Source organism: Mustelus asterias, unplaced genomic scaffold (assembly GCF_964213995.1).
Source record: "Mustelus asterias unplaced genomic scaffold, sMusAst1.hap1.1 HAP1_SCAFFOLD_255, whole genome shotgun sequence".
NCBI classification, from domain to species: domain Eukaryota; kingdom Metazoa; phylum Chordata; class Chondrichthyes; order Carcharhiniformes; family Triakidae; genus Mustelus; species Mustelus asterias.
Window position 1 is genome coordinate 241,114 of NW_027590222.1, and position 25,906 is coordinate 267,019.

Consider the following 25,906-nt stretch of genomic DNA (forward strand, 5'->3'; position numbering starts at 1 on the left):
TTCCTGTATTTTCCCCTATTCTCGATTCCTGTTTTTCCCCCTATTCTCTATTCCTGTATTTTCCCATTCTCTATTCCTGTATTATCCCCATTCTCTATTCCAGTATTTTCCCCATTCTCTATTCCTGTACTTTTCCCGTGCTCTCTTCCTGTATTTTCCCCTAGTCTCTATTCCTGTATTTTCCCCTATTCTCTATTCCTGTATTTTCCCATCCTCCATTCCTGTTTTTACCCCTATTCTATATTCCTGTCTTTTCCCATTCTCTATTCCTGTATTTTCCCCATTCACTATTCCTGCATTTTCCCCTATTCTCTATTCCTGTATTTCTCCCTATTCTCTATTCCTGTATTTTCCATGTGCTCTATTCCTGTATATTCCCCTATTCTCTATTCCTGTATTTTCACTATTCTCTATTCCTGTATTTTCCCCTATTCTCTATTCCTGTATTTTCCCATTCTCTATTCCTGTTTTTAAGCCTATTCTATATTCCTGCCTTTTCCCATTCTCTATTCCTGTATTTTCCTCATTCACTATTCCTGCATTTTCCCCTATTCTCTATTCCTGTATTTCCCCCTATTCTCTGTTCCTGTATTTTCCATGTTCTCTATTCCTGTATATTCCCCTATTCTCTATTCCTGTATTCTCCCTATTCTCTATTCCTGTATTTTCCCCATTCTCTATTCCTGTATTCACCCCTATTCTCCATTCCTGTATTTTCCCCTATTCTCTATTCCCATATTTTCCCCATTCTCTATTCCTGTATTTTCCCCATTCTCTATTCCTATATTTTCCCCATTCTCTAATGCTGTATTATCCCCGTGTTCTATTCCTGTTTTTTCCCCTATTCTCTATTCCTGTATTTTCCCCATTCTCTATTCCTGTATTTACCCCTATTCTCCATTCCTGTATTTTCCCCATTCTCTATTCCTGTATTTTCCCGTTCTCTATTCCTGTATTTTCCCTTATTCTCCATTCCTGTATTTTCCCCTATTCTCTATTCCTGTATTTTCCCCTCTTCTCTATTCCTGTATTTCCCACTGTTCTCTATTCCTGTATTTTCCCCGTTCTCTATTCCTGTATTTTCCTTATTCTCTATTCCTGTATTTTCCCCTATTCTCTATTCCTGTATTTTCCCCTATTCTCTATTCCTGTATTTTCCATGTTCTCTATTCCTGTATATTCCCCTATTCTCTATTCCTGTATTTTCCCTATTCTCTATTCCTGTATTTTCCCCATTCTCTATTCCTGTATTCACCCCTATTCTCCATTCCTGTATTTTCCCCTATTCTCTATTCCCATATTTTCCCCATTCTCTATTCCTGTATTTTCCCCATTCTCTAATGCTGTATTATCCCCGTGTTCTATTCCTGTATTTTCCCCTATTCTCTATTCCTGTATTTTCCCCATTCTCTATTCCTGTATTTACCCCTATTCTCCATTCCTGTATTTTCCCCATTCTCTATTCCTGTATTTTCCCATTCTCTATTCCTGTATTTTCCCTTATTCTCCATTCCTGTATTCTCCCCTATTCTCTATTCCTGTATTTTCCCCTCTTCTCTATTCCTGTATTTCCCACTGTTCTCTATTCCTGTATTTTCCCCGTTCTCTATTCCTGTATTTTCCTTATTCTCTATTCCTGTATTTTCCCCTATTCTCTATTCCTGTATTTTCCCCTATTCTCTATTCCTGTATTTTCCACTGTTCTCTATTCCTGTATTTTCCCCGTTCTCTATACCTGTATTTTTCTTATTCTCTATTCCTGTATTTTCCCCATTCTCTATTCCTGTATTTTCCCCTATTCTCGATTCCTGTTTTTCCCCCTATTCTCTATTCCTGTATTTTCCCATTCTCTATTCCTGTATTATCCCCATTCTCTATTCCAGTATTTTCCCCATTCTCTATTCCTGTACTTTTCCCGTCCTCTATTCCTGTATTTTCCCCTAGTCTCCATTCCTGTATTTTCCCCCATTCTCTATTCCTGTATTTTCCCCGGTCTCTATTCCTGTATTTTCCCCTATACTCCAATCCTGTATTTTCCCCTAGTCTCTATGCCTGTATTTTCCACGTTTCCTATTCCTGTATTTTCCCCGTTCTCTATTCCTGTATTTTCCCCGTTCTATATTCCTGTATTTTCCCTATTGGCTTTTCCTGTATTTTCCCCGTCCTCTATTCCTGTACGTTCCACTGTTCTCTATTCCTGTATTTTCCCCGTTCTCTATAATTGTATTTCCCTTATTCTCTATTCCTGTATTTTCCCCATTCTCTATTCCTGTATTTTCCCCGATTCTCTATTCCTGTTTTTTCCCCTATTCTCTATTCCTGTATTTTCCCATTCTCTATTCCTGTATTATCCGCATTCTCTATTCCAGTATTTTCCCCATTCTCTATTCCTATATTTCCCCGTCCTCTATTCCTGTATTTTCCCCTATTCTCTATTCCTGTATTTTCCCCGTTCTCTGTTCCTGTATTTTCCCCTATTCTCCAATCCTGTATTTTCCACTGTTCTCTGTTCCTGTATTTTCCACCTTCTCTATTCCTGTATTTTCCCCATTCTCTATTCCTGTATTTTCCTCGTTCTATATTCCTGTATTTTCCCTATTGGCTTTTCCTGTATTTTCCCCGTCCTCTATTCCTGTATGTTCCACTGTTCTCTATTCCTGTATTTTCCCCTATTCTCTATTCCTGTATGTTCCACTGTTCTCTATTCCTGTATTTTCCCCTATTCTCTATTCCTGTATGTTCCACTGTTCTCTATTCCTGTATTTTCCCCTATTCTCTATTCCTGTATTTTCCCCATTCTCTTTCTCTGTATTTTTCTCGTGCTCTATTCCTGTATTTTCCCCTATTCTCTATTCCTGTATTTTCCCCGTTCTCTATTCCTGTATTTTCCGCTATTCTCTATTCCTGTATTTTCCCCATTCTCTATTCCTGTATTTTCCCTGTTCTCCATTTCTGTATTTTCCCCGTCCTCTATTCATGTATTTTCCGCTATTCTCTATTCCTGTATTTTCTCCAGTCTCTATTCCTGTATTTTCCGCGATTCTCTATTCCAGTATTTTCCCCATTCTCTATTCCTGTATTTTCCCTGTTCGCCATTTCTGTATTTTCCCCTATTCTCTATTCCTGTATTTTCCCCGTTCTCTATTCCTGTATTTTCCCCTATTCTCTATTCCTCTATTTTCCCCTATTCTCTATTCCTGTATTTCCCCTGTTATGTATTCCAGTATTTTCCCTGTTCTCTATTCCTGTATTTTCCCTATTCTCCATTTCTGTATTTTCTACTGTTCTCTATTCCTGTATTTTCCCCGTTCTCTATTCCTCCATTTTCCCCTATTCTCTATTCCTGTATTTCCCCTATTCTCTATTCCTGTATTTTCCCTACTCTCTATTCGTGTATTTTCCCCTATTCTCTATTCCTGTATTTTCCCTATTCTCTATTCCTGTATTTTCCACTATTCTCTATTCCTGTATTTTCCCCTGTTCACTATTCCTATAATTTCCCCGTTCTCTATTCCTGGATTTTCCATGTTTTCTATTCCTGTATTTTCCCTGTTCTCTATTCCTCTATTTTCACCTGTTCACTCTTCCTATATTTTCCCCGTTCTATATTCCTGTATTTTCCCCATTCTCTATTCCTGTATTTTCCCCGTTCTCTGTTCCTGTATTTTCCCCTATTCTCCAATCCTGTATTTTCCCCTATTCTCTATTCCTGTATTTTCCACGTTCTCTATTCCTGTATTTTCCCCATTCTCTGTTCCTGTATTTTCCCCGTTCTATATTCCTGTATTTTCCCTATTGGCTTTTCCTGTATGTTCCCCGTTCTCTATTCCTCTATGCTCCACTGTTCTCTATTCCTGTATTTTCCCCTATTCTCTAATCCTGTATCTTCCCCTATTCTCTATTCCTGTATTTTCCCCGTTCTCTATTCCTGTATTTTCCCCTATTCTCTAATCCTGTATTTTCCCCGTTCTCTGTTCCTGTATTTTCCCCTATTCTCCAATCCTGTATTTTCCCCTATTCTCTATTCCTGTATTTTCCACGTTCTCCATTCCTGTATTTTCTCCATTCTCTATTCCTGTATTTTCCCCGTTCTCTATTCCTGTATGTTCCACTGTTCTCTATTCCTGTATTTTCCCCTATTCTCTATTCCTGTATTTTCCCTATTCTCTATCCCTGTATTTTTCCCGTGCTCTATTCCTGTATTTTCCCCTATTCTCTATTCCTGTATTTTCCCCTATTCTCTAATCCTGTATTTTCCCCGTTTTCTGTTCCTGTATTTTCCCCTATTCTCCAATCCTGTATTTTCCCCTATTCTCTATTCCTGTATTTTCCACGTTCTCCATTCCTGTATTTTCTCCATTCTCCAATCCTGTATTTTCCCCTATTCTCTATTCCTGTATTTTCCCCTATTCTCTATTCCTGTATTTCCCCTGTTATGTATTCCAGTATTTTCCCTGTTCTCTATTCCTGTACTTTCCCTATTCTCCATTTCTGTATTTTCTACTGTTCTCTATTCCTGTATTTTCCCCGTTCTCTATTCCTCCATTTTCCCTACTCTCTATTCGTGTATTTTCCCCTATTCTCTATTCCTGTATTTTCCCTATTCTCTATTCCTGTATTTTCCACTATTCTCTATTCCTGTATTTTCCCCTGTTCACTATTCCTATAATTTCCCCGTTCTCTATTCCTGGATTTTCCACGTTTTCTATTCCTGTATTTTCCCTGTTCTCTATTCCTCTATTTTCACCTGTTCACTCTTCCTATATTTTCCCCGTTCTATATTCCTGTATTCTCCCCATTCTCTATTCCTGTATTTTCCCCATTCTCTGTTCCTGTATTTTCCCCTATTCTCCAATCCTGTATTTTCCCCTATTCTCTATTCCTGTATTTTCCACGTTCTCTATTCCTGTATTTTCCCCATTCTCTGTTCCTGTATTTTCCCCGTTCTATATTCCTGTATTTTCCCTGTTGGCTTTTCCTGTATGTTCCCCGTTCTCTATTCCTCTATGCTCCACTGTTCTCTATTCCTGTATTTTCCCCTATTCTCTATTCCTGTATCTTCCCCTATTCTCTATTCCTGTATTTTCCCCGTTCTCTATTCCTGTATTTTCCCCTATTCTCTAATCCTGTATTTTCCCCGTTCTCTGTTCCTGTATTTTCCCCTATTCTCCAATCCTGTATTTTCCCCTATTCTCTATTCCTGTATTTTCCACGTTCTCCATTCCTGTATTTTCTCCATTCTCTATTCCTGTATTTTCCCCGTTCTCTATTCCTGTATGTTCCACTGTTCTCTATTCCTGTATTTTCCCCTATTCTCTCTTCCTGTATTTTCCCTATTCTCTATCCCTGTATTTTTCCCGTGCTCTATTCCTGTATTTTCCCCTATTCTCTATTCCTGTATTTTCCCCTATTCTCTAATCCTGTATTTTCCCCGTTTTCTGTTCCTGTATTTTCCCCTATTCTCCAATCCTGTATTTTCCCCTATTCTCTATTCCTGTATTTTCCACGTTCTCCATTCCTGTATTTTCTCCATTCTCTATTCCTGTATTTTCCCCGTTCTCTATTCCTGTATGTTCCACTGTTCTCTATTCCTGTATTTTCCCCTATTCTCTATTCCTGTATTTTCTCCATTCTCTATTCCTGTATTTTCCCCGTTCTCTATTCCTGTATGTTCCACTGTTCTCTACTCCTGTATTTTCCCCTATTCTCTATTCCTGTATTTTCCCTATTCTCTATCCCTGTATTTTTCCCGTGCTCTATTCCTGTATTTTCCCCTATTCTCTATTCCTGTATCTTCCCCTATTCTCTATTCCTGTATTTTCCCCGTTCTCTATTCCTGTATTTTCCCCTATTCTCTAATCCTGTATTTTCCCCGTTCACTGTTCCTGTATTTTCCCCTATTCTCCAATCCTGTATTTTCCCCTATTCTCTATTCCTGTATTTTCCACGTTCTCCATTCCTGTATTTTCTCCATTCTCTATTCCTGTATTTTCCCCGTTCTCTATTCCTGTATGTTCCACTGTTCTCTATTCCCGTATTTTCCCCTTTCTCTATTCCTGTATTTTCCCCTATTCTCTATTCCTGTAGTTTCCCCTATTCTCCATTCCTGTATTTTCCCCCATTCCCTATTCCTGTATTTTCCTTATTCTCTATTCCTGTATTTACCCCATTCTCTATTCCTGTGTGTTCCCCGATTCTCTCTTCCTGTGTTTTCCCCTATTCTCCGTTCCTGTATTTTCCCCTATTCTCTATTCCTGTATTTTCCCATTCTCTATTCCTGTATTATCCCCATTCTCTATTCCAGTATTTTCCCCATTCTCAATTCCTGTACTTTTCCCGTCCTCTATTCCTGTATTTTCCCCTAGTCTCCATTCCTGTATTTTCCCCCATTCTCTATTCCTGTATTTTCCCCGTTCTCTATTCCTGTATTTCCCCCTATTCTCTCTTCCTGTATTTTCCCCGTTCTCTGTTCCTGTATTTTCCCCTATTCTCCAATCCTGTATTTTCCCCTATTCTCTATTCCTGTATTTTCCACGTTTCCTATTCCTGTATTTTCCCCGTTCTATATTCCTGTATTTTCCCTATTGGCTTTTCCTGTATTTTCCCCGTCCTCTATTCCTGTATGTTCCACTGTTCTCTATTCCTGTATTTTCCCCGTTCTCTATTCCTGTATTTTCCTTATTCTCTATTCCTGTATTTTCCCCATTCTCTATTCCTGTATTTTCCCCTATTCTCTATTCCTGTTTTTTCCCCGTTCTCTATTCCTGTATTTTCCCATTCTCTATTCCTGTATTATCCCCATTCTCTATTCCAGTATTTTCCCCATTCTCTATTCCTATATTTTCCCCGTTCTCTATTCCTGTATTTTCCCCTATTCTCTATTCCTGTATTTTCCCCGTTCTCTGTTCCTGTATTTTCCCCTATTCTCCAATCCTGTATTTTCCCCTATTCTCTATTCCTGTATTTTCCACGTTCTCTATTCCTGTATTTTCCCCATTCTCTATTCCTGTATTTTCCCCGTTCTATATTCCTGTATTTTCCCTATTGGCTTTTCCTGTATTTTCCCCGTCCTCTATTCCTGTATGTTCCACTGTTCTCTATTCCTGTATTTTCCCCTATTCTCTATTCCTGTATTTTCCCCATTCTCTTTCTCTGTATTTTTCCCGTGCTCTATTCCTGTATTTTCCCCATTCCCTATTCCTGTATTTTCCCGTTCTCTATTCCTGTATTTGCCCCTATTCTCCATTCCTGTATTTTCCCCTATTCGCTATTCCTGTATTTTCCCCTATTTTCTATTCCTGTATTTTCCCGTTCTCTATTCCTGTATTTTCCCGTTCTCTATTCCTGTATTTTCCCGTGCTCTATTCCTGTATTTTCCCCTATTCTCTGTTCCTGCATTTCCCCTGTCCTCTATTCCTGTATTTTTCCCATTTTCTATTGCTGTATTTTCCCCTATTCTGTATTCCTGTATTTTCCCCGTTGTCTATTCCTGTATTTTCCCATTCTCCATTCCTGTATTTTTCCCATTCTCTATTCCTGTATTTTCCCCGTTCTCTATTCCTGTATTTTCCTGTTCTCTGTTCCTGTATTTTCCCCGTACTCTATTCCTGTGTTTTGCCTGTTCTGTTAATTGGCTGCATGGTACAGTGACTGGGATATTGTCGCTCTGTTGTGCCTGTTCTGGGACAATTTCCTTCAAAGGGGGAACTGTAATTTTTCTCATGTTGTTTGATGGTGACAGAGTTGCGGAGCTTGTTCAGGTTTCTGTGTTTTTCTCAGTCAAGTTGAATTCAGACTGTCAATCCTTCCTGCTTGTGTTGAGCTGGGAGGATTAACAGGTTGAGCACTGTCTCTGAGGAGGAGCCTGATGCTTCCTGTTTGCTACAAATCAGAAGCGAGAGGGGCTTCCCCACACCACCGCTCAGAGGGGAAAGATTTGACTCATTAACCCCGCAGAGGTGAAAGTGTTTGAAAAACATGTTAGTCACAAAGGCAGGAGGAATAGTCAGAATCTGTAACATGAAAGCTCATTGGCATCAAACCCCTCGCCACAAACATACACAAATGTTCCTTCAACACAGCAAATACCACCCGTGCACTTTCATCACTATCATCGTCGGAGCAGATCATCCCTGACCTGTAACCCAGATAGTCAACTGATGTGGTGAAGGAGGAAATGTCACAGATCTGAGGCACTTTCATAACAGTGTAGAGCGAAGTTTAATCTGTATCTAACCCTGTGCTGTACCTGCCCTGGGAGAGTTTAATAGGGACAGAGCTTTCTTCCATCTAACTCCTCGCTGTACCTGTCCTGGTAATGTTTGATAAGGACACTGTAGAGGGAGGTTTACTCTGTATCTAATCCCATGCTGTACTATTCCTGGGAGAGTTTGATGGGGACAGCGTCGCGGGAGCTTTATTTTTTAAAATACTTTTCCAATTCAATCAAATTAAGTCCAATTCAGAGTCTCAACAAGTTTAGACATTTCCGATCCAAGCTGACAAGACAGGGCCTTCACACCTGTCTTGGGCCTGATCTACATGAGCCAAGCTGATTGGAGGAGGGGGAGGTTTCCTCCCCCAAGGCTCGGTCTCATTTGCATCTTAGCCAAAGGGCCGAGATGCAGCTTTTAAAAATTGCTTCATATGAACATGAAGCTTAAATGTAACCCAATGGCCTCAACCAAGCGCAGCATCCTCTTCATACTACACTTGATCTTAGCCAAAAGGCCGAGAAGCGTGTAGCTAATCCCATGCTGTTCACATCCTGGGAGTGTTTGATAGGGACAGTGTAGAGAGAGATTTACTTTGTATCTAACCCCATGCTGTACCTGCCCTGGGACTGTCTGATGGGACAGTGTAGTGGCAGTTTTATTCTGTCGTTAATTCCATGCTGTACCTGTCCTGGGAGTGTTTGATGGGGACAGTGTAGATGGACCTTTACTCTGTATCTAACCCTGTGCTGTGCATGTACTGGGAGTGTTTGATGGGGACAGTGTAGACGGAGCTTTACTCTGTATCTAACCCTGTGCTGTGCATGTACTGGGAGTGTTTGATGTGGACAGTGTGGAGGGAGCTTTACTCGGTATCTAACCTGTGCTGTGCATGTACTGGGAGTGTTTGATGGGGACAGTGTCGAGGGAGCTTTACTCTGTATCTAATCCTGTGCTGTGCATGTACTGGGAGTGTTTGATATGGGCAGTGTGGAGGGAGCTTTACTCGGTATCTAACAATTCATCTCTGTATCTCGGGCTGCACAATGGCACAGTGGTTAGAACTGCTGCCTCACAGCGCCAGGGATTGGGTTCAATTCCAGCCTCAGGTCAGTCTGTGTGGAATTTGCACGTTCTCCCTGTGCCTGTGTGTGTTTCCTCCGGGTGCTCTGGCTTCTTCCCACAGTCCAAAGATGTGCCAGTTAGGTTGATTGGCCATGCTAAATTGACACTAGTGTCAGGGGATTAGCAGGGTAAATATGTGGGGCTATGGGAATAGGGCCTGGGTGGGTTTGTGGTCAGTGCAGACTCAATGGGCCGAATGGAGTCCTTCTGCACTGTAGGGATTCTATGATTCTAACCCCATGCTGTACCGGTCCTTGGAGTGTTTGATAGGGATAGTGTAGCGGGAGCTTTAACTCTGTATCTAATCCCGTGCTGTACCTGTCCTTGGGGTTTTCAGTACTAACCCTGGTTGTGTTTTGTATGGATCACTAACATTCGCTGTGGATGAGACGATGTGGTGTGAGACTGGCCTGGGTTAACAGAATTTGACAATCTGATCCGCTGAATCTGGTAGTGTTTGGGCCTGTTCCTGGAGGCGGAGTCTGTGCAGTCTGTGTGCGATTGCATGGTTGCCATTGTCAATCACCTGCGAGGCATTTGTTTCAGTGATACTCACCTTGGTACTGAAATTGGAAGGAGCAGGTGATGTTGAAAATGATGGGACTTTATTTGAGTGCGTCTGAAAGACAAACAGACAAATTGAGTTAATCTCCTGTGAATAATCCAGGCATTGTGACTTAATGACTCTCGTCCGGTGGTTCTGACCTCCATCATTATGAAATGCTTCGAAAGGTTAGTCATGACATGAATCAATTCCGGCCTCCCAGATTAAGACCATAAGACATAGGAGCGGAAGTAAGGCCATTCGGCCCATCGAGTCCACTCCACCATTCAATCATGGTTGATTTCAACTCCATTTACCCGCTCTCTCCCCATAGCCCTTAATTCCTCGAGAAATCAAGAATTTATCAATTTCTGTCTTGAAGACGCTCAACGTCTCGGCCTCCACAGCCCTCTGTGGCAATGAATTCCACAGACCCACCACTCTCTGGCTGAAGAAATTTCTCCTCATCTCTGTTCTAAAGTGACTCCCTTTTATTCTAAGGCTGTGCCCCCGCGTCCTAGTCTCCCCTGTTAATGGAAACAACTTCCCTACGTCCATCCTATCTAAGCCGTTCATTATCTTGTAAGTTTCTATCAGATCTCCCCTCAACCTCCTAAACTCCAATGAATATAATCCCACGATCCTCAGACGTTCATCGTATGTCAGGCCTACCATTCCTGGGATCATCCGTGTGAATCTCCGCTGGACCCGCTCCAGTGCCAGTATGTCCTTCCTGAGGTGTGGGGCCCAAAATTGCTCACAGTACTCCAAATGGGGCCTAACCAGTGCTTTATAAAGCCTCAGAAGTACATCCCTGCTTTTGTATTCCAAGCCTCTTGAGATAAATGACAACATTACATTTGCTTTCTTAATTACGGACTCAACCTGCAAGTTTACCTTTAGAGAATCCTGGACTAGGACTCCCAAGTCCCTTTGCACTTTGCCTGGATCCACTACAGTTTGCCTACTGCCGCAACAGGTCCACAGCAGATGCCATCTCCCTGGCCCTGCACTCAACCCCGGAACACCTAGATAATAAAGACACCTATTAATCGACTACAGCTCAGCCTTCAACACCATTATTCCCACAAAACTAATCTCCAAACTCTGTAGCCTGGGGCTCGGCTTCTCCCTCTGCGACTGGATCCTGAACTTCCTAACTCACAGACCACAATCAGTAAGGAGAGGCAACAACACCTCCTCCACGATCATCCTCAACACCGGTGCCCCACAAGGCTGCGTCCTCAGCCCCCTACTATACTCCTTATACACCTATGACAGTGCGGCCAAATTCCCCTCCAACTCGATTTTCAAGGTTGCTGATGACATCACCGTAGTGGGTCAGATCTCAGACAACGACGAGACAGAGCACAGGAATGAGATAGAGAATCTGGTGCGATGACAATAATCTCTCCCTCAATATCAAAAAATGAAGCATATAGTCATCGACTTCAGGAAGCGTAGTGGAGAACATGCCCCTGTCTACATAATGGGGATGAAGTAGAAATGGTCAAGAGTTTCAAATTTTTAGGTGTCCAGATCACCAACAACCTGTCTTGGTCCCTCAATGCCGATGCTATAGTTAAGAAAGCCCACCACCACCTCTACTTTCTCAGAAGACGAAGGAAATTTGGCATATCTGCTATGACTCTCAATAACTTTTACAGATGCACCATAGAAAGCATTCTTTCTGGCTGTTTCACAGCTTGCTATGGCTCCTGCTCCGCCCAAGACTGCAAGAAACTACAAAGGGTCGTGACCGAAGCCCAGTCCATCACACAAACCAGCCTCCCACCCACTGACTCCGTCTACACTTCCCACTGGCTCGGAAAAGCAGCAGCATAATTAAGGATCCCATGCACCCCGGACATTCTCTCTTCCACCTACTTCAATCGGGAAAGAGATACAGAAGTCTGAGGATACGTACAAACCGACTCAAGAACAGCTTCTTCGCTGCTGCAATCAGACTTTTGAATGGAACTATCTTGCATTAAGTTGATCTTTCTCTGCACCCTAGCTACGACAGTAACACTACATTCTGCACCCTCTCCTTTCCTTCTCTATGAACAGTATGCTTTGTCTGTATAGTACGCAAGAAACAATACTTTTCACTGTCAACTAATGGATTTGACAATAATAAATCAAATCAAATTAAATCAAATCAAATCATCCTCCTCCTCACAGTGCCAGTGACAGAACATAGAATCCTGACAGTGCAGAAGGAGGCTATTTGGCCGATCGAAACTGCACCAACTCTCTGACAGAGCATCTCACCCAGATCCACCCCTCTCCTCCCACTCCCCGTAAACCCACGCACTTACCATGTCCAGGCCACATAACCTGCACATGTTTGATTGCTAAGGAGCAATTTAGCATGGTCAATCCACCTAATCTGCACACATTCGGACACTAAGAGGCAAAGATCAGCCATGATCTTATTGAATGGTGGAGCAGGTTCGAGGGGCTAGATGGCCTACTCCTGCTCCGAGTTCTTATGTTCTTTGGGCACTAAGGGGCAATTTAGTATGGCCAATCCACCTAAAGTGCACATGTTTGGACTGTGGGAGGAAATCAGAGCACCCAGAGGAAACCCACACAGACACGGGGAGAACATGCAAACACCACACAGTCACCCAAGGCCAGAATCAAATGAAGGTCCCTGGCACTGTGAGGCAGCAGTGCTAACCACCGTGCCACCATGCAACAGATGGACAGTGAGGAGCTAAAGATTTACAGAGAATCAGTTAACCACCCCTCCACCCTCCCATGCACCCCTCCACATTCCCTGACATACTGCCCTATCTCACACTATCCCTTCCTGCTCCCTAGTACTATCCTACGCCCCATCTACCCCCTCCTCCGGACCATCATCTTGCTCGTTGGCCCTGCACTACCCCCGCGAGCCCAGCCCCTGACACTTCGCTTCCTTCCTGAATGTGGGCGGGCGGCAGTGCCTACCTGGTGATTGGTGTCTGGTCCATTTCTCTCAGTGTCTGGAATGTAGAGAGAGAGACAGAAGATTATTACTGAACATTCATAGCTCAAATTTACTCATAACACACAGAGGCAATGGATTCTACACCCCAAGTCCCTGTCATTGCAAAGATACGTTTCACTCTAGCAAACTGGAGTGTCGCAGTGTTAGAGGGTCAGTACTGAGGGAGTGCCGCACTGTCAGAGGGTCAGTACTGAGGGAGTGCCGCACTGTCAGAGGGTCAGTACTGAGAGAGTGCCGCACTGTCAGAGGGTCAGTACTGAGAGAGTTCTACATTGTCAGAGGGTCAGTGCTGAGGGAGTGCCAAACTGTCAGAGGGTCAGGACTGAGGGAGAGCCGCACTGTCAGAGGGTCAATACTGAGGGAGTGCCGCACTGTCAGAGGGTCAGGGCTGATGAATTCTGAAGGGGCTTCCACAGGGCGGTCACCAAGAGGTTGTGTCCACGGATCGGGGAATCCAAAACAGTCTGAAGATAAGGGGGTCCAATCACTTCAGATTGAAATGAGGAAAAATTCTTTCACTCAGAGGGTTGGGGAATCTTTGGAATTTTTGGCCACAGGAGGTTGGGGATGCTCAATTGTTGAAGACATTTAAGAAGTGGGAAAGAAAGATTTTTGGTCTTTGGCGGAATTAAGGGATACAGGGACTGGGTGGGAAAATGGAATTGAATCTCTAAGATCAGCCCTGATTGTATTGAGAGGCAGAACAGGCCTGACGGGCAGAATGGCCTACTCCTACCCCTCGCTCTGGTGATATTGTTATACAGCACAGGCCCGGATGCAGCCTGGGCCATTCTGACTCTGTACCAGTGGGAGGTGTATGAGAAGCGGTGTGAGAGGTGTGGCCCTCGCTGGTCATTCTGCCTATAATCCCTTCCCCCCACAATAAGATGGCAAGAGTGATCACGGGGTCAGTGTGAAGGATCAGTGTTGGGGTAAGGGTCAGGTTTGGGGTTAGGGTCAGTGTTGGGATTAGGAGTCAGTATTGGGGTTAGGGGTCAGTGTGAAGGGTCACTGTTGTGGTTTGGGGTCAGCGTTGGGGTTAGGGGTCAGTGTCGGGGTTAGCGGCCAGTGTCGGGGTTAGGGGTGAGTGTGAAGGGTCAGTTTTGGGGTTAGGGGTCAGTGTTGGGTCAGGGTCAGGGGTCAATGTCAGTGTTAGGGGTCTGTCAGAGTTAGGGGTCAGTGTGAAGAGTCAGTGTTGGGAGCAAGGATCAGTGTCGGGGTTGGGGGTCAGTGTTGGGGTTAGGGGTCAGGGTCAGGGGTCAATGTCGGGGTTACGGGTCTGTCAGAATTAGGGGTCAGTGTGGGGTTAGGGGTCATTGTGAAGGGTCAGTGTTGGGATCAGGAGTCAGTGTCGGGGTTAGAGGTCATTATGAAAGGTCAGTGTTGTGGTTAGGAGGTCAGTGTCGGGGTTAGGAGTCAGTGTGAAAGGTCAGTCTCGGGGTTTTGCATTAATTTGACGGGTCAAGGTTGGGGTTAAGTGTCAGTTACAAGGGTAGATATATTGTTCATTCTCAACTTAGATTTAACGTGTGGTTAAAAACCTACTGGGCATCACTGCCAAGGCCCAGCATTTATTGCCATCCTTAATTGCCCCTGGAGAAGGTAGTGATGAGTCACCATTTAGAACCGCAGCACTCCCTCAGGCGTAGGTACACCCACAGTGCTGTTAAGGAGTTCCAGATGAGTTCACTGATGCGCCGGAAATTTCCGGCTGTTGATGCTTGCGGGATCTTCCAGTCGCCGCCGCAAGCGGGTTGATTCACCGGAAAACCCCGTTGACAACGGCGGGACCAGAAGTCTCTGCTGCCAGTCTGTGTGGTAAATCCCGTCCGGAGAGCCCAAGTTGCGATGGAAACATGCACATTACGGTCTGCAGGTTTGGATAGCCATGGTGGAGGCTCCACCATCCTGTCGATCCCAGGGCTGACCATCATCTCTCTCATTTCTGCCGTTTGCCATCGGCACCTGATGGAAGGATTTCTAGGTTGATTCTCAACCCGTCTGACTGCGTTATGGACTGCACCTTCCCCTGGCTATTAAGTCCCGAACCCAGAATTGCAGACTCAGAGGCAGAGTCACTAACCTACTGCACCAGAAGACCCACTACTTTTTCCCCACCTCCCACCCCGCACCCCTTCCCCGCCCCACCCCACCACTCCCACCTCTGATATTAGCTAGTCACTACTCATTCCCAAACTATGTTCAGGAGCGAGTTCCTGACTGAAATGGCAATGGTTTAGGTACATTTCAGTGGGAGGTCACTGTGAGTTGGTGGGGGAGGGAAACAGTAGGAAGTACTGATGCAGTGATAAAGGAGGGTGTGGAGGGAATTGGGCGTGCTAGGGCTGAGTCCAAGCAACACAACTTCGATTTAACGTGTGGTTAAAAATCAGACCCTCGACATTGGGGTGAGGTTCAGGAATTCTGTTCCCAGGAATTTCAAGGTGGGTTAGAGGTGGATTCAGCTCTCCCAGATAAACAGTGTCAAGCGTCCTTTTGCACCTCACCAGGATCAAGCTCCCCGTCTAAATTAGCTGGTCAGGTCTCCTCAACTCTCCCCCCCCCACTGCCATGCCCTACCCCACCACTGCCAAGAAAGTATCACTCCCACCTTAACATTGCCATCATGTTGGATTTTGTCACGAATGTCCCCACATCCCACACTGCACTATCGCCAGCTCTTAAATAAATCTGGAAATTTGCTGGGGCAGATACCTGCTTGATCAGCCACTACCCTGCAAAAGCTGGACAAGGTGAAATGTCACTAATGTGGGAGGCACAATACTGCTGGGAGAAAGAGAGAGAGAGACAGACACAGGGAGACAACTATCTGGGATCATTGAGGGAGGTGAGGGCAGATTGAAGAGGGTGGCACTGAGGAGCAAGCCACAAAGCCATTCCACAATACCTGACAACTCCAGCTCTGAATCCAAACTGGGATTCTCACATTCTGTCCCTTTGTTCATTCTTATTTCTGCAAAAGAGTAAAATAAGATACTTAGAATAGTTTAGAATAAACCAGTGCGAGAGATAGAGGGGCAGAGAGATAGTGAGGAAACAGGCAGAGAGAGAGAGAGAGCGATGTAGACAGAGAGAGAGAGAGAAAGATGGAGACAGGGAGAGGCAGAGTGACAGAGGGAGAGAGACAGAGAGAAGAAGACGGAGACAGAGATGGAGACAGAGAGACAGACAAAGAGAGACGAAGACAGAGAGAGAGAGACTGAGAGAGACGCAGACAGAGACAGAGAGAGACGGAGACAGAGATGGAGACAGTGAGACAGACAGAGAGAGACAAAGACAGAGGCAGAGTGACAGAGAGAGAGAGAGAGAGTGACGGAGACAGAGAGGCAGAGTGACAGAGGTACAGAGAGACAATCGAGAGAAAAAGAGACAGCGAGAGGCAGGGAGTGAAAGACACAGAGAGCGAGATAGAGAGAAGAGACAGAATGAGAGACGGTGACAGAGCAAGAGAGGGACAGAATGAATGATTGAGACAGAAAGAACGTGAGTTTGAGAGTCAGAAAGGGGACAAACAGAATAGAAAGAGATTGAGAGAGGGAGGACAAAGTGGGAGAAGAGACAGATTATTCCTGTATACCAAGAACATGAGGGTTTGAACACAGATCCAGGCCCATTAAAGCTCCCTGTTTAACCTAACAGAATTGAGTGTATTAACCCAATGGACAGGGATCCCTTTTCAATGGGTTAGGCACTGGATAGTCTGTCACTCTGACACATCCAGGTCTCACTGATCATTGTCACATCCCCCATTTCTTGTTAAACTTTCACCAATTCAATCAAAGTTATTCTAGTAGGTAGTTGCTGTTTGTGAAGCTGTATAACTGATGTGAATGTCACACGCTCTCCGTGTCTCAATTTTTGTTCAACCACAAAGGCAGCAGCACAACATATCTTCATAAAGGAGTGTGGCCTGGCTCCTCGAATAGCTCAGCACATTGAAGACAGTGAGCAGTTTGATCTACACAGCGCAGGAAAGGCCCAGGCCCCACCCTTGGCCTACTGATCACATTTATTCCTCGTTACGGGACAGATGAAGACCCATACACAGAGCAGGAAAGGCCCAGGCTCCATCCACAGCCTAGTGATCACATTCACTCACAGTCTAGGGGACTGGAGTCTCGCACATAGAGCTGGAAAGGTCTAGGCTCCATTCTCAGCCTAATGATTGCGTTATTCCTGGTGTAGTGGACTGATGGAGACCCACACACAGGGCAGGAAAGGACCAGGCTCCATCCTAGGCCCAGTGATCGCATTCACTCCTGGTGTAGAGGACTGAGGGAGACCCAACCACAGGCAGGAAAGGCCCAGGTTCCATCTTTGGCCTAGTGGTGACATTCACTCCCAGCGTAGGTGACTGGTGGTGTCCCACACACAGAGTAGGAAAGGCAGGAGCCGTCCGCAGCCATATGATTGCATTCACTGCGCCACCCCCCCCCCCCCCCCCCCACTCCACCCACTTGTGTTTCTGCAGTCAGTGTCAGTTTCAGCACAGAGAGTGTCAGTTTCAGCAGAATGTAAGTTTCAGTACAGTCAGTGTCAGTTCCAGTACAGTCAGTATCAGTTTCAGTACAGTCAGTGTCAGTTCCAGTACAGTCAGTTTCAGTACAGTCAGTATCAGTTTCAGTACAGTCAGTGTCAGTTCCAGTAGTCAGTGTCAGTTCAGTCAGTATCAGTTTCAGTACAGTCAGTGTCAGTTCCAGTAGTCAGTTTCAGTTTCAGTACAGTCAGTATCAGTTTCAGTACAGTCAGTGTCAGTTTCTGCACAGTGTCAGTTTCAGCACAGTCAGTATCAGTTTCAGTAGTCAGTATCAGTTTCAGTACAGTCAGTGTCAGTTTCAGCACAGTCAGTGTCAGTTTCATCAGAGTTTAAGTTTCAGTACAGTCAGTATCAGTTTCAGTACAGTCAGTGTCAGTTTCTGCACAGACAGTGTCAGTTTCTGCAGTCAGTGTCAGTTTCATCAGAGTGTAAGTATCAGTACAGTCCGTGTCAGTTCCAGTACAGTCAGTGTCAGTTCCAGTACAGTCAGTATCAGTTTCAGTACAGTCAGTGTCAGTTTCAGCACAGTCAGTGTCAGTGCTAGTACAGTCAGTTTCAGTTTCAGTAGTCAGTATCAGTTTCAGTACAGTCAGTATCAGTTTCAGTACAGTCAGTGTCAGTTCCAGTACAGTCAGTTTCAGTTTCAGTACAGTCAGTGTCAGTTTCTGCACAAACAGTGTCAGTTTCAGCAGTCAGTGTCAGTTTCAGCAGAGTGTAAGTTTCAGTACAGTCAGTTTCAGTTTCAGTACAGTCAGTATCAGTTTCAGTACAGTCAGTATCAGTTTCAGTACAGTCAGTGTCAGTTCCAGTACAGTCAGTTTCAGTACAGTCAGTGTCATTTTCTGCACAAACAGTGTCAGTTTCAGCACAGTCAGTGTCAGTTTCAGCAGAGTGTAAGTTTCAGTACAGTCAGTTTCAGTTTCAGTACAGTCAGTATCAGTTTCAGTACAGTCAGCGTCAGTTCCAGTACAGTCAGTTTCAGTTTCAGCAGTCAGTTTCAGCAGAGTGTAGGTTTCAGTACAGTCAGTTTCAGTAGTCAGTGTCAGTTGCAGCACAGTCAGTGTCAGTTTCAGCAGAGTGTAAGTTTCAGTAGTCAGTTTCAGTAGTCAGTTTCAGTTTCAGTACAGTCAGTATCAGTTTCAGTACAGTCAGTGTCAGTTTCAGCACAGTCAGTGTCAGTTCCAGTACAGTCAGTTTCAGCTTCAGTAGTCAGTATCAGGTTCAGCACAGTCAGTGTCAGTTTCAGTACAGTCGGTGTCAGTTTCAGTACAGTCGGTGTCAGTTTCAGTACAGTCAGTATCAGTTTCAGCACAGTCAGTGTCAGTTCCAGTACAGTCAGTATCAGTTTCAGCACAGTCAGTGTCAGTTCCAGTGCAGTCAGTGTCAGTTCCAGTACAGTCAGTATCAGTTTCAGCACAGGCAGTGTCGTTTCAGCACAGGCAGTGTCAGTTTCAGTACAGTTTCAGTTTCAGCACAGTCAGTGTCAGTTTCATAACAGTCAATGTCAATTTCAGCACAGACAGTGTCAGTTTCACGCAGTCAGTGTGTCAGTTTCGGCACAGGCAGTGTGTCAGTTTCAGTACAGCTAGGGCAGGTTTTTGCACTGGCAGTGTCAGTTTCAGCACAGGCATTGTCTGTTTCAGTACAGGCAGTGTCAGTTTCAGCACAGGCATTGTCTGTTTCAGTACAGGCAGTGTCAGTTTCAGCACAGGCATTGTCTGTTTCAGTACAGGCAGTGTCAGTTTCAGCACAGGCATTGTCTGTTTCAGTACAGTCGGTGTCAGTTTCAGTACAGTCAGTATCAGTTTCAGCACAGACAGTGTCAGTTTCACGCAGTCAGTGTGTCAGTTTCGGCACAGGCAGTATGTCAGTTTCAGTACAGCTAGGGCAGGTTTTTGCACTGGCAGTGTCAGTTTCAGCACAGGCATTGTTTGTTTCAGTACAGGCAGTGTCAGTTTCGGCACAGGCAGTGTCAGTTTCAGTACAGTCGGTGTCAGTTTCAGTACAGTCAGTATCAGTTTCAGCACAGTCAGTGTCAGTTCCAGTGCAGTCAGTGTCAGTTCCAGTACAGTCAGTATCAGTTTCAGCACAGGCAGTGTCGTTTCAGCACAGGCAGTGTCAGTTTCAGTACAGTTTCAGTTTCAGCACAGTCAGTGTCAGTTTCATAACAGTCAATGTCAATTTCATCACAGACAGTGTCAGTTTCGGCACAGGCAGTGTGTCAGTTTCAGTACAGCTAGGGCAGGTTTTTGCACTGGCAGTGTCAGTTTCAGCACAGGCATTGTCTGTTTCAGTACAGGCAGTGCCACATTGGGGTCGTTGCCAGTGGGGAGATGTCTTACTTGTTTCATGTGGAAAATAGGTGGTGGCGGCAGCTTTGTGCTTAGTCGCTGAGAATGAGGGGGAGGAAGGAAGTAAAACTATGCCAAACCCTGGGTTTCCTGCACTTGCCAATGATCATGAGCATCAACAAGCCCAGGTCATCAGCCATTGATCCCCTCCCAACCCCCGCAACACCCACCCAACCCCAATGCAAAACACTCACACATTTGAACGTGAATCCTGCATGTCCTCCACTCTTAAGCTGTTTCATCACTCTCTCTTTCTGTTGTTGTTCCATCTCGCCTTCCCCATCATAGTGACGGAGAATTGAGATTCAGAGCCACTAGTGGCTCCTTCCACAGCCTTAGCCCTCTAGATAATGCTGAAAGGAGACAGGGGTCTGGATGGGAAGCAACAGTTAGCAACAATAGTGAATCGAGCCCGAGAATGGAGCCTGGCCATTTGCTTCTCTGTGTGAGGAGCTCCAATCCACACTGTGCTGAAACTGACACTGTGCAGGAACTGACACTGTCTGTGCAGGAACTGACACTGTCTGTGCAGGAACTGACACTGTCTGTGCAGGAACTGACACTGTCTGTGCAGGAACTGACACTGTCTGTGCAGGAACTGTCACTGTCTGTACAGGAACTGGCACTGTCTGTACAGGAACAGACACTGTCTGTGCAGGAACTGGCACTGTCTGTGCAGGAACTGGCACTGTCTGTACAGGAACTGGCACTGTCTGTACAGGAACAGACACTGTCTGTACAGGAACAGACACTGTCTGTGCAGGAACTGGCACTGTCTGTGCAGGAACTGTCACTGTCTGTACAGGAACAGACACTGTCTGTGCAGGAACTGGCACTGTCTGTGCATGAACTGTCACTGTCTGTACAGGAACTGGCACTGTCTGTACAGGAACAGACACTGTCTGTGCAGAAACTGGCACTGTCTGTGCAGGAACTGTCACTGTCTGTACAGGAACTGGCACTGTCTGTACAGGAACAGACACTGTCTGTGCAGGAACTGGCACTGTCTGTGCAGGAACTCGCACTGTCTGTGCAGGAACTGACACTGTCTGTGCAGGAAGTGACACTGTCTGTGCAGACACTGACACTGTCTGTGCAGGAAGTGACACTGTCTGTGCAGAAACTGGCACTGTCTGTGCAGGAACTCACACTGTCTGTGCAGACACTGACACTGTCTGTGCAGGAAGTGACACTGTCTGTGCAGAAACTGGCACTGTCTGTGCAGAAACTGACACTGTCTGTGCAGGAACTCACACTGTCTGTGCAGGAACTGACACTGTCTGTGCAGGAACTGACACTGTCTGTGCAGGAACTGACACTGTCTGTGCAGGAACTGACACTGTCTGTGCAGGAACTGTCATTGTCTGTGCAGGAACTGTCACTGTCTGTGCAGGAACTGTCACTGTCTGTGCAGGAACTGTCACTGTCTGTGCAGGAACTGTCATTGTCTGTGCAGGAACTGTCACTGTCTGTGCAGGAACTGTCACTGTCTGTGCAGAAACTGACACTGTCTGTGCAGGAACTGTCATTGTCTGTGCAGGAACTGGCACTGTCTGTGCAGGAACTGGCACTGTCTGTGCAGAAACTGGCACTGTCTATACAGGAAGTGACACTGTCTGTGCAGGAACTCGCACTGTCTGTGCAGGAACTGGCACTGTCTGGCAGAAACTGGCACTGTCTGTGCAGAAACTGACACTGTCTATACAGGAAGTGACACTGTCTGTACAGGAAGTGACACTGTCTGTGCAGGAACTCGCACTGTCTGTGCAGGAACTGACACTGTCTGTGCAGAAACTGGCACTGTCTGTGCAGGAACTGACACTGTCTGTGCAGGAACTGACACTGTCTGTGCAGGAACTGACACTGTCTGTGCAGAAACTGGCACTGTCTGTGCAGGAACTGACACTGTCTGTGCAGGAACTGACACTGTCTGTGCAGAAACTGGCACTGTCTGTGCAGGAACTGACACTGTCTGTGCAGGAACTCACACTGTCTGTGCAGGAACTGACACTGTCTGTGCAGAAACTGACACTGTCTGTGCAGAAACTGACACTGTCTGTGCAGGAACTCACACTGTCTGTGCAGAAACTGACACTGTCTGTGCAGAAACTGGCACTGTCTGTGAGGAAACTGACACTGTCTGTGCAGGAACTGGCGCCGTCTGTGCAGGAACTGTCACTGTCTGTGAGGAAACTGACACTGTCTGTGCAGGAACTGGCGCCGTCTGTGCAGGAACTGTCACTGTCTGTGCAGGAACTGACACTGTCTGTGCAGGAACTGGCACTGTCTGTGCAGGAACTGGCACTGTCTGTGCAGGAACTGACACTGTCTGTGCAGGAACTGACACTGTCTGTGCAGGAACTGGCACTGTCTGTGCAGGAACTGGCACTGTCTGGCAGGAACTGGCACTGTCTGTGCAGAAACTGACACTGTCTATACAGGAAGTGACACTGTCTGTACAGGAAGTGACACCGTCTGTGCAGGAACTGACACTGTCTGTGCAGGAACTGACACTGTCTGTGCAGAAACTGACACTGTCTGTGCAGAAACTGGCACTGTCTGTGAGGAAACTGACACTGTCTGTGCAGGAACTGACACTGGCTGTGCAGGAACTGACACTGTATGTGCAGAAACTGGCACTGTCTGTGCAGGAACTGGCACTGTCTGTGCAGGAACTGGTACTGTCTGTGCAGGAACTGACACTGTCTGTGCAGGAACTGACACTGTCTATGCAGAAACTGGCACTGTCTGTGCAGGAACTGGCACTGTCTGTGCAGGAACTGGTACTGTCTGTGCAGGAACTGGTACTGTCTGTGCAGGAACTGACACTGTCTGTGCTGAAACTGACACTGTCTGTGCAGAAACTGACACTGTCTGTGCAGAAACTGGCACTGTCTGTGCAGGAACTGACACTGTCTGTGCAGGAACTGGCACTGTATGTGCAGGAACTCGCACTGTCTGTGCAGAAACTGACACTGTCTGTGCAGAAACTGACACTGTCTGTGCAGGAACTCACACTGTCTGTTCAGAAACTGACACTGTCTGTGCAGAAACTGACACTGTCTGTGCAGGAACTGACACTGTCTGTGCAGGAACTCACACTGTCTGTTCAGAAACTGACACTGTCTGTTCAGAAACTGACACTGTCTGTGCAGAAACTGACACTGTCTGTGCAGGAACTCACACTGTCTGTGCAGGAACTGGCACTGTCTGTGCAGAAACTGGCACTGTCTGTGCAGGAACTGGCACTGTCTGTGCAGGAACTGGCACTGTCTGTGCAGGAACTGACACTGTCTGTGCAGAAACTGGCACCGTCTGTGCAGGAACTGACACTGTCTGTGCAGGAACTGACACTGTCTGCGCAGGAACTGGCACTGTCTATGCAGAAACTGACACTGTCTGTGCAGAAGCTGGCACTGTCTGTGCAGGAACTGACACTGTCTGCGCAGGAACTGACACTGTCTATGGAGAATCTGACACTGTCTGTGCAGAAACTGGCACTGTCTGTGCAGGAACTGGCACTGTCTGTGCAGGAACTGACACTGTCTGTGCAGAAGCTGGCACTGTCTGTGCAGGAACTCACACTGTCTGTGCAGGAACTGACACTGTGCAGAAACTGGCACTGTCTATGCAGAAACTGGCACTGTCTGTGCAGGAACTGACACTGTCTGTGCAGAAACTGGCACTGTCTGTGCAGGAACTGACACTGTCTGTGCAGAAGCTGGCACTGTCTGTGCAGGAACTCACACTGTCTATGCAGAAACTGGCACTGTCTGTGCAGGAACTGACACTGTGCAGAAACTGGCACTGTCTATGCAGAAACTGGCACTGTCTGTGCTGGAACTGACACTGTCTGTGCTGGAACTGACACTGTCTGTGCTGGAACTGACACTGTCTGTGCAGAAACTGGCACTGTCTGTGCTGAAACTGACACTAGCTGTGCAGGAACTGGCACTGTCTGTGCAGAAACTGACACTGTCTGAGCTGAACCTGACACTGTGTGTGCAGGAACAGACACTGTGCAGGAACAGACACTGTCTGTGCAGGAACTGACACTGTCTGTGCAGAAACTGACACTGTCTGTGCAGGAACTGACACTGTCTGTGCTGAAACTGACACTGTCTGTGCTGAAACTGACACTGTCTGTGCAGGAACTGACACTGTCTGTGCAGAAACTGGCACTGTCTGTGAGGAAACTGACACTGTCTGTGCAGGAACTGACACTGGCTGTGCAGGAACTGACACTGTATGTGCAGAAACTGGCACTGTCTGTGCAGGAACTGGCACTGTCTGTGCAGGAACTGGTACTGTCTGTGCAGGAACTGGTACTGTCTGTGCAGGAACTGACACTGTCTGTGCTGAAACTGACACTGTCTGTGCAGAAACTGACACTGTCTGTGCAGAAACTGGCACTGTCTGTGCAGGAACTGACACTGTCTGTGCAGGAACTGGCACTGTATGTGCAGGAACTCGCACTGTCTGTGCAGAAACTGACACTGTCTGTGCAGAAACTGACACTGTCTGTGCAGGAACTCACACTGTCTGTTCAGAAACTGACACTGTCTGTGCAGAAACTGACACTGTCTGTGCAGGAACTGACACTGTCTGTGCAGGAACTCACACTGTCTGTTCAGAAACTGACACTGTCTGTTCAGAAACTGACACTGTCTGTGCAGAAACTGACACTGTCTGTGCAGGAACTCACACTGTCTGTGCAGGAACTGGCACTGTCTGTGCAGAAACTGGCACTGTCTGTGCAGGAACTGGCACTGTCTGTGCAGGAACTGGCACTGTCTGTGCAGGAACTGACACTGTCTGTGCAGAAACTGGCACCGTCTGTGCAGGAACTGACACTGTCTGTGCAGGAACTGACACTGTCTGCGCAGGAACTGGCACTGTCTATGCAGAAACTGACACTGTCTGTGCAGAAGCTGGCACTGTCTGTGCAGGAACTGACACTGTCTGCGCAGGAACTGACACTGTCTATGGAGAATCTGACACTGTCTGTGCAGAAACTGGCACTGTCTGTGCAGGAACTGGCACTGTCTGTGCAGGAACTGACACTGTCTGTGCAGAAGCTGGCACTGTCTGTGCAGGAACTCACACTGTCTGTGCAGGAACTGACACTGTGCAGAAACTGGCACTGTCTATGCAGAAACTGGCACTGTCTGTGCAGGAACTGACACTGTCTGTGCAGAAACTGGCACTGTCTGTGCAGGAACTGACACTGTCTGTGCAGAAGCTGGCACTGTCTGTGCAGGAACTCACACTGTCTATGCAGAAACTGGCACTGTCTGTGCAGGAACTGACACTGTGCAGAAACTGGCACTGTCTATGCAGAAACTGGCACTGTCTGTGCTGGAACTGACACTGTCTGTGCTGGAACTGACACTGTCTGTGCTGGAACTGACACTGTCTGTGCAGAAACTGGCACTGTCTGTGCTGAAACTGACACTAGCTGTGCAGGAACTGGCACTGTCTGTGCAGAAACTGACACTGTCTGAGCTGAACCTGACACTGTGTGTGCAGGAACAGACACTGTGCAGGAACAGACACTGTCTGTGCAGGAACTGACACTGTCTGTGCAGAAACTGACACTGTCTGTGCAGAACCTGACACTGTCTGTGCTGAAACTGACACTGTCTGTGCTGAAACTGACACTGTCTGTGCAGGAACTGGCACTGTCTGTGCAGGAACTGACACTGTCTGTGCAGGAACTGGCACTGTCTGTGCAGAAACTGACACTGTCTGTGCAGAACCTGACACTGTCTGTGCTGAAACTGACACTGTCTGTGCTGAAACTGACACTGTCTGTGCAGGAACTGGCACTGTCTGTGCAGGAACTGACGCTGTGCAGAAACTGACACTGTCTGTGCTGAAACTGACACTGTCTGTGCAGGAACTGGCGCCGTCTGTGCAGAAACTGACACTGTCTGTGCAGAAACCCGCACTGTCTGTGCAGAAATTGGCACTGTCTGTGCAGAAACTGGCACTGTCTGTGCAGAAACTGGCACTGTCTGTGCAGGAACTGACACTGTCTGTGCAGGAACTGACACTGGCTGTGCAGAAACTGACACTGTGCAGGAACTGACACTGTCTGTGCAGCAACTGACACTG

The 25,906-nt window shown here is 46.3% G+C and overlaps 1 protein-coding gene across 1 annotated transcript in view; it reads right to left on the reverse strand.

Moving 5' to 3' along the window:
* The window catches only part of LOC144485964 (POU domain, class 2, transcription factor 2-like), a 160,195-nt gene that overhangs the window by 111,549 nt on the left and 22,740 nt on the right, over positions 1-25,906 (reverse strand). The window contains exons 2-4 of the mRNA XM_078204038.1: positions 15,789-15,854; positions 12,841-12,875; positions 9,895-9,957 (exon numbers count right to left, since the gene is read on the reverse strand). Of these exons, the coding sequence (XP_078060164.1) occupies positions 9,895-9,957; positions 12,841-12,875; positions 15,789-15,846 (156 nt within the window). The 5' untranslated portion in view covers positions 15,847-15,854. The remainder of the gene's footprint in view (positions 1-9,894; positions 9,958-12,840; positions 12,876-15,788; positions 15,855-25,906) is intronic.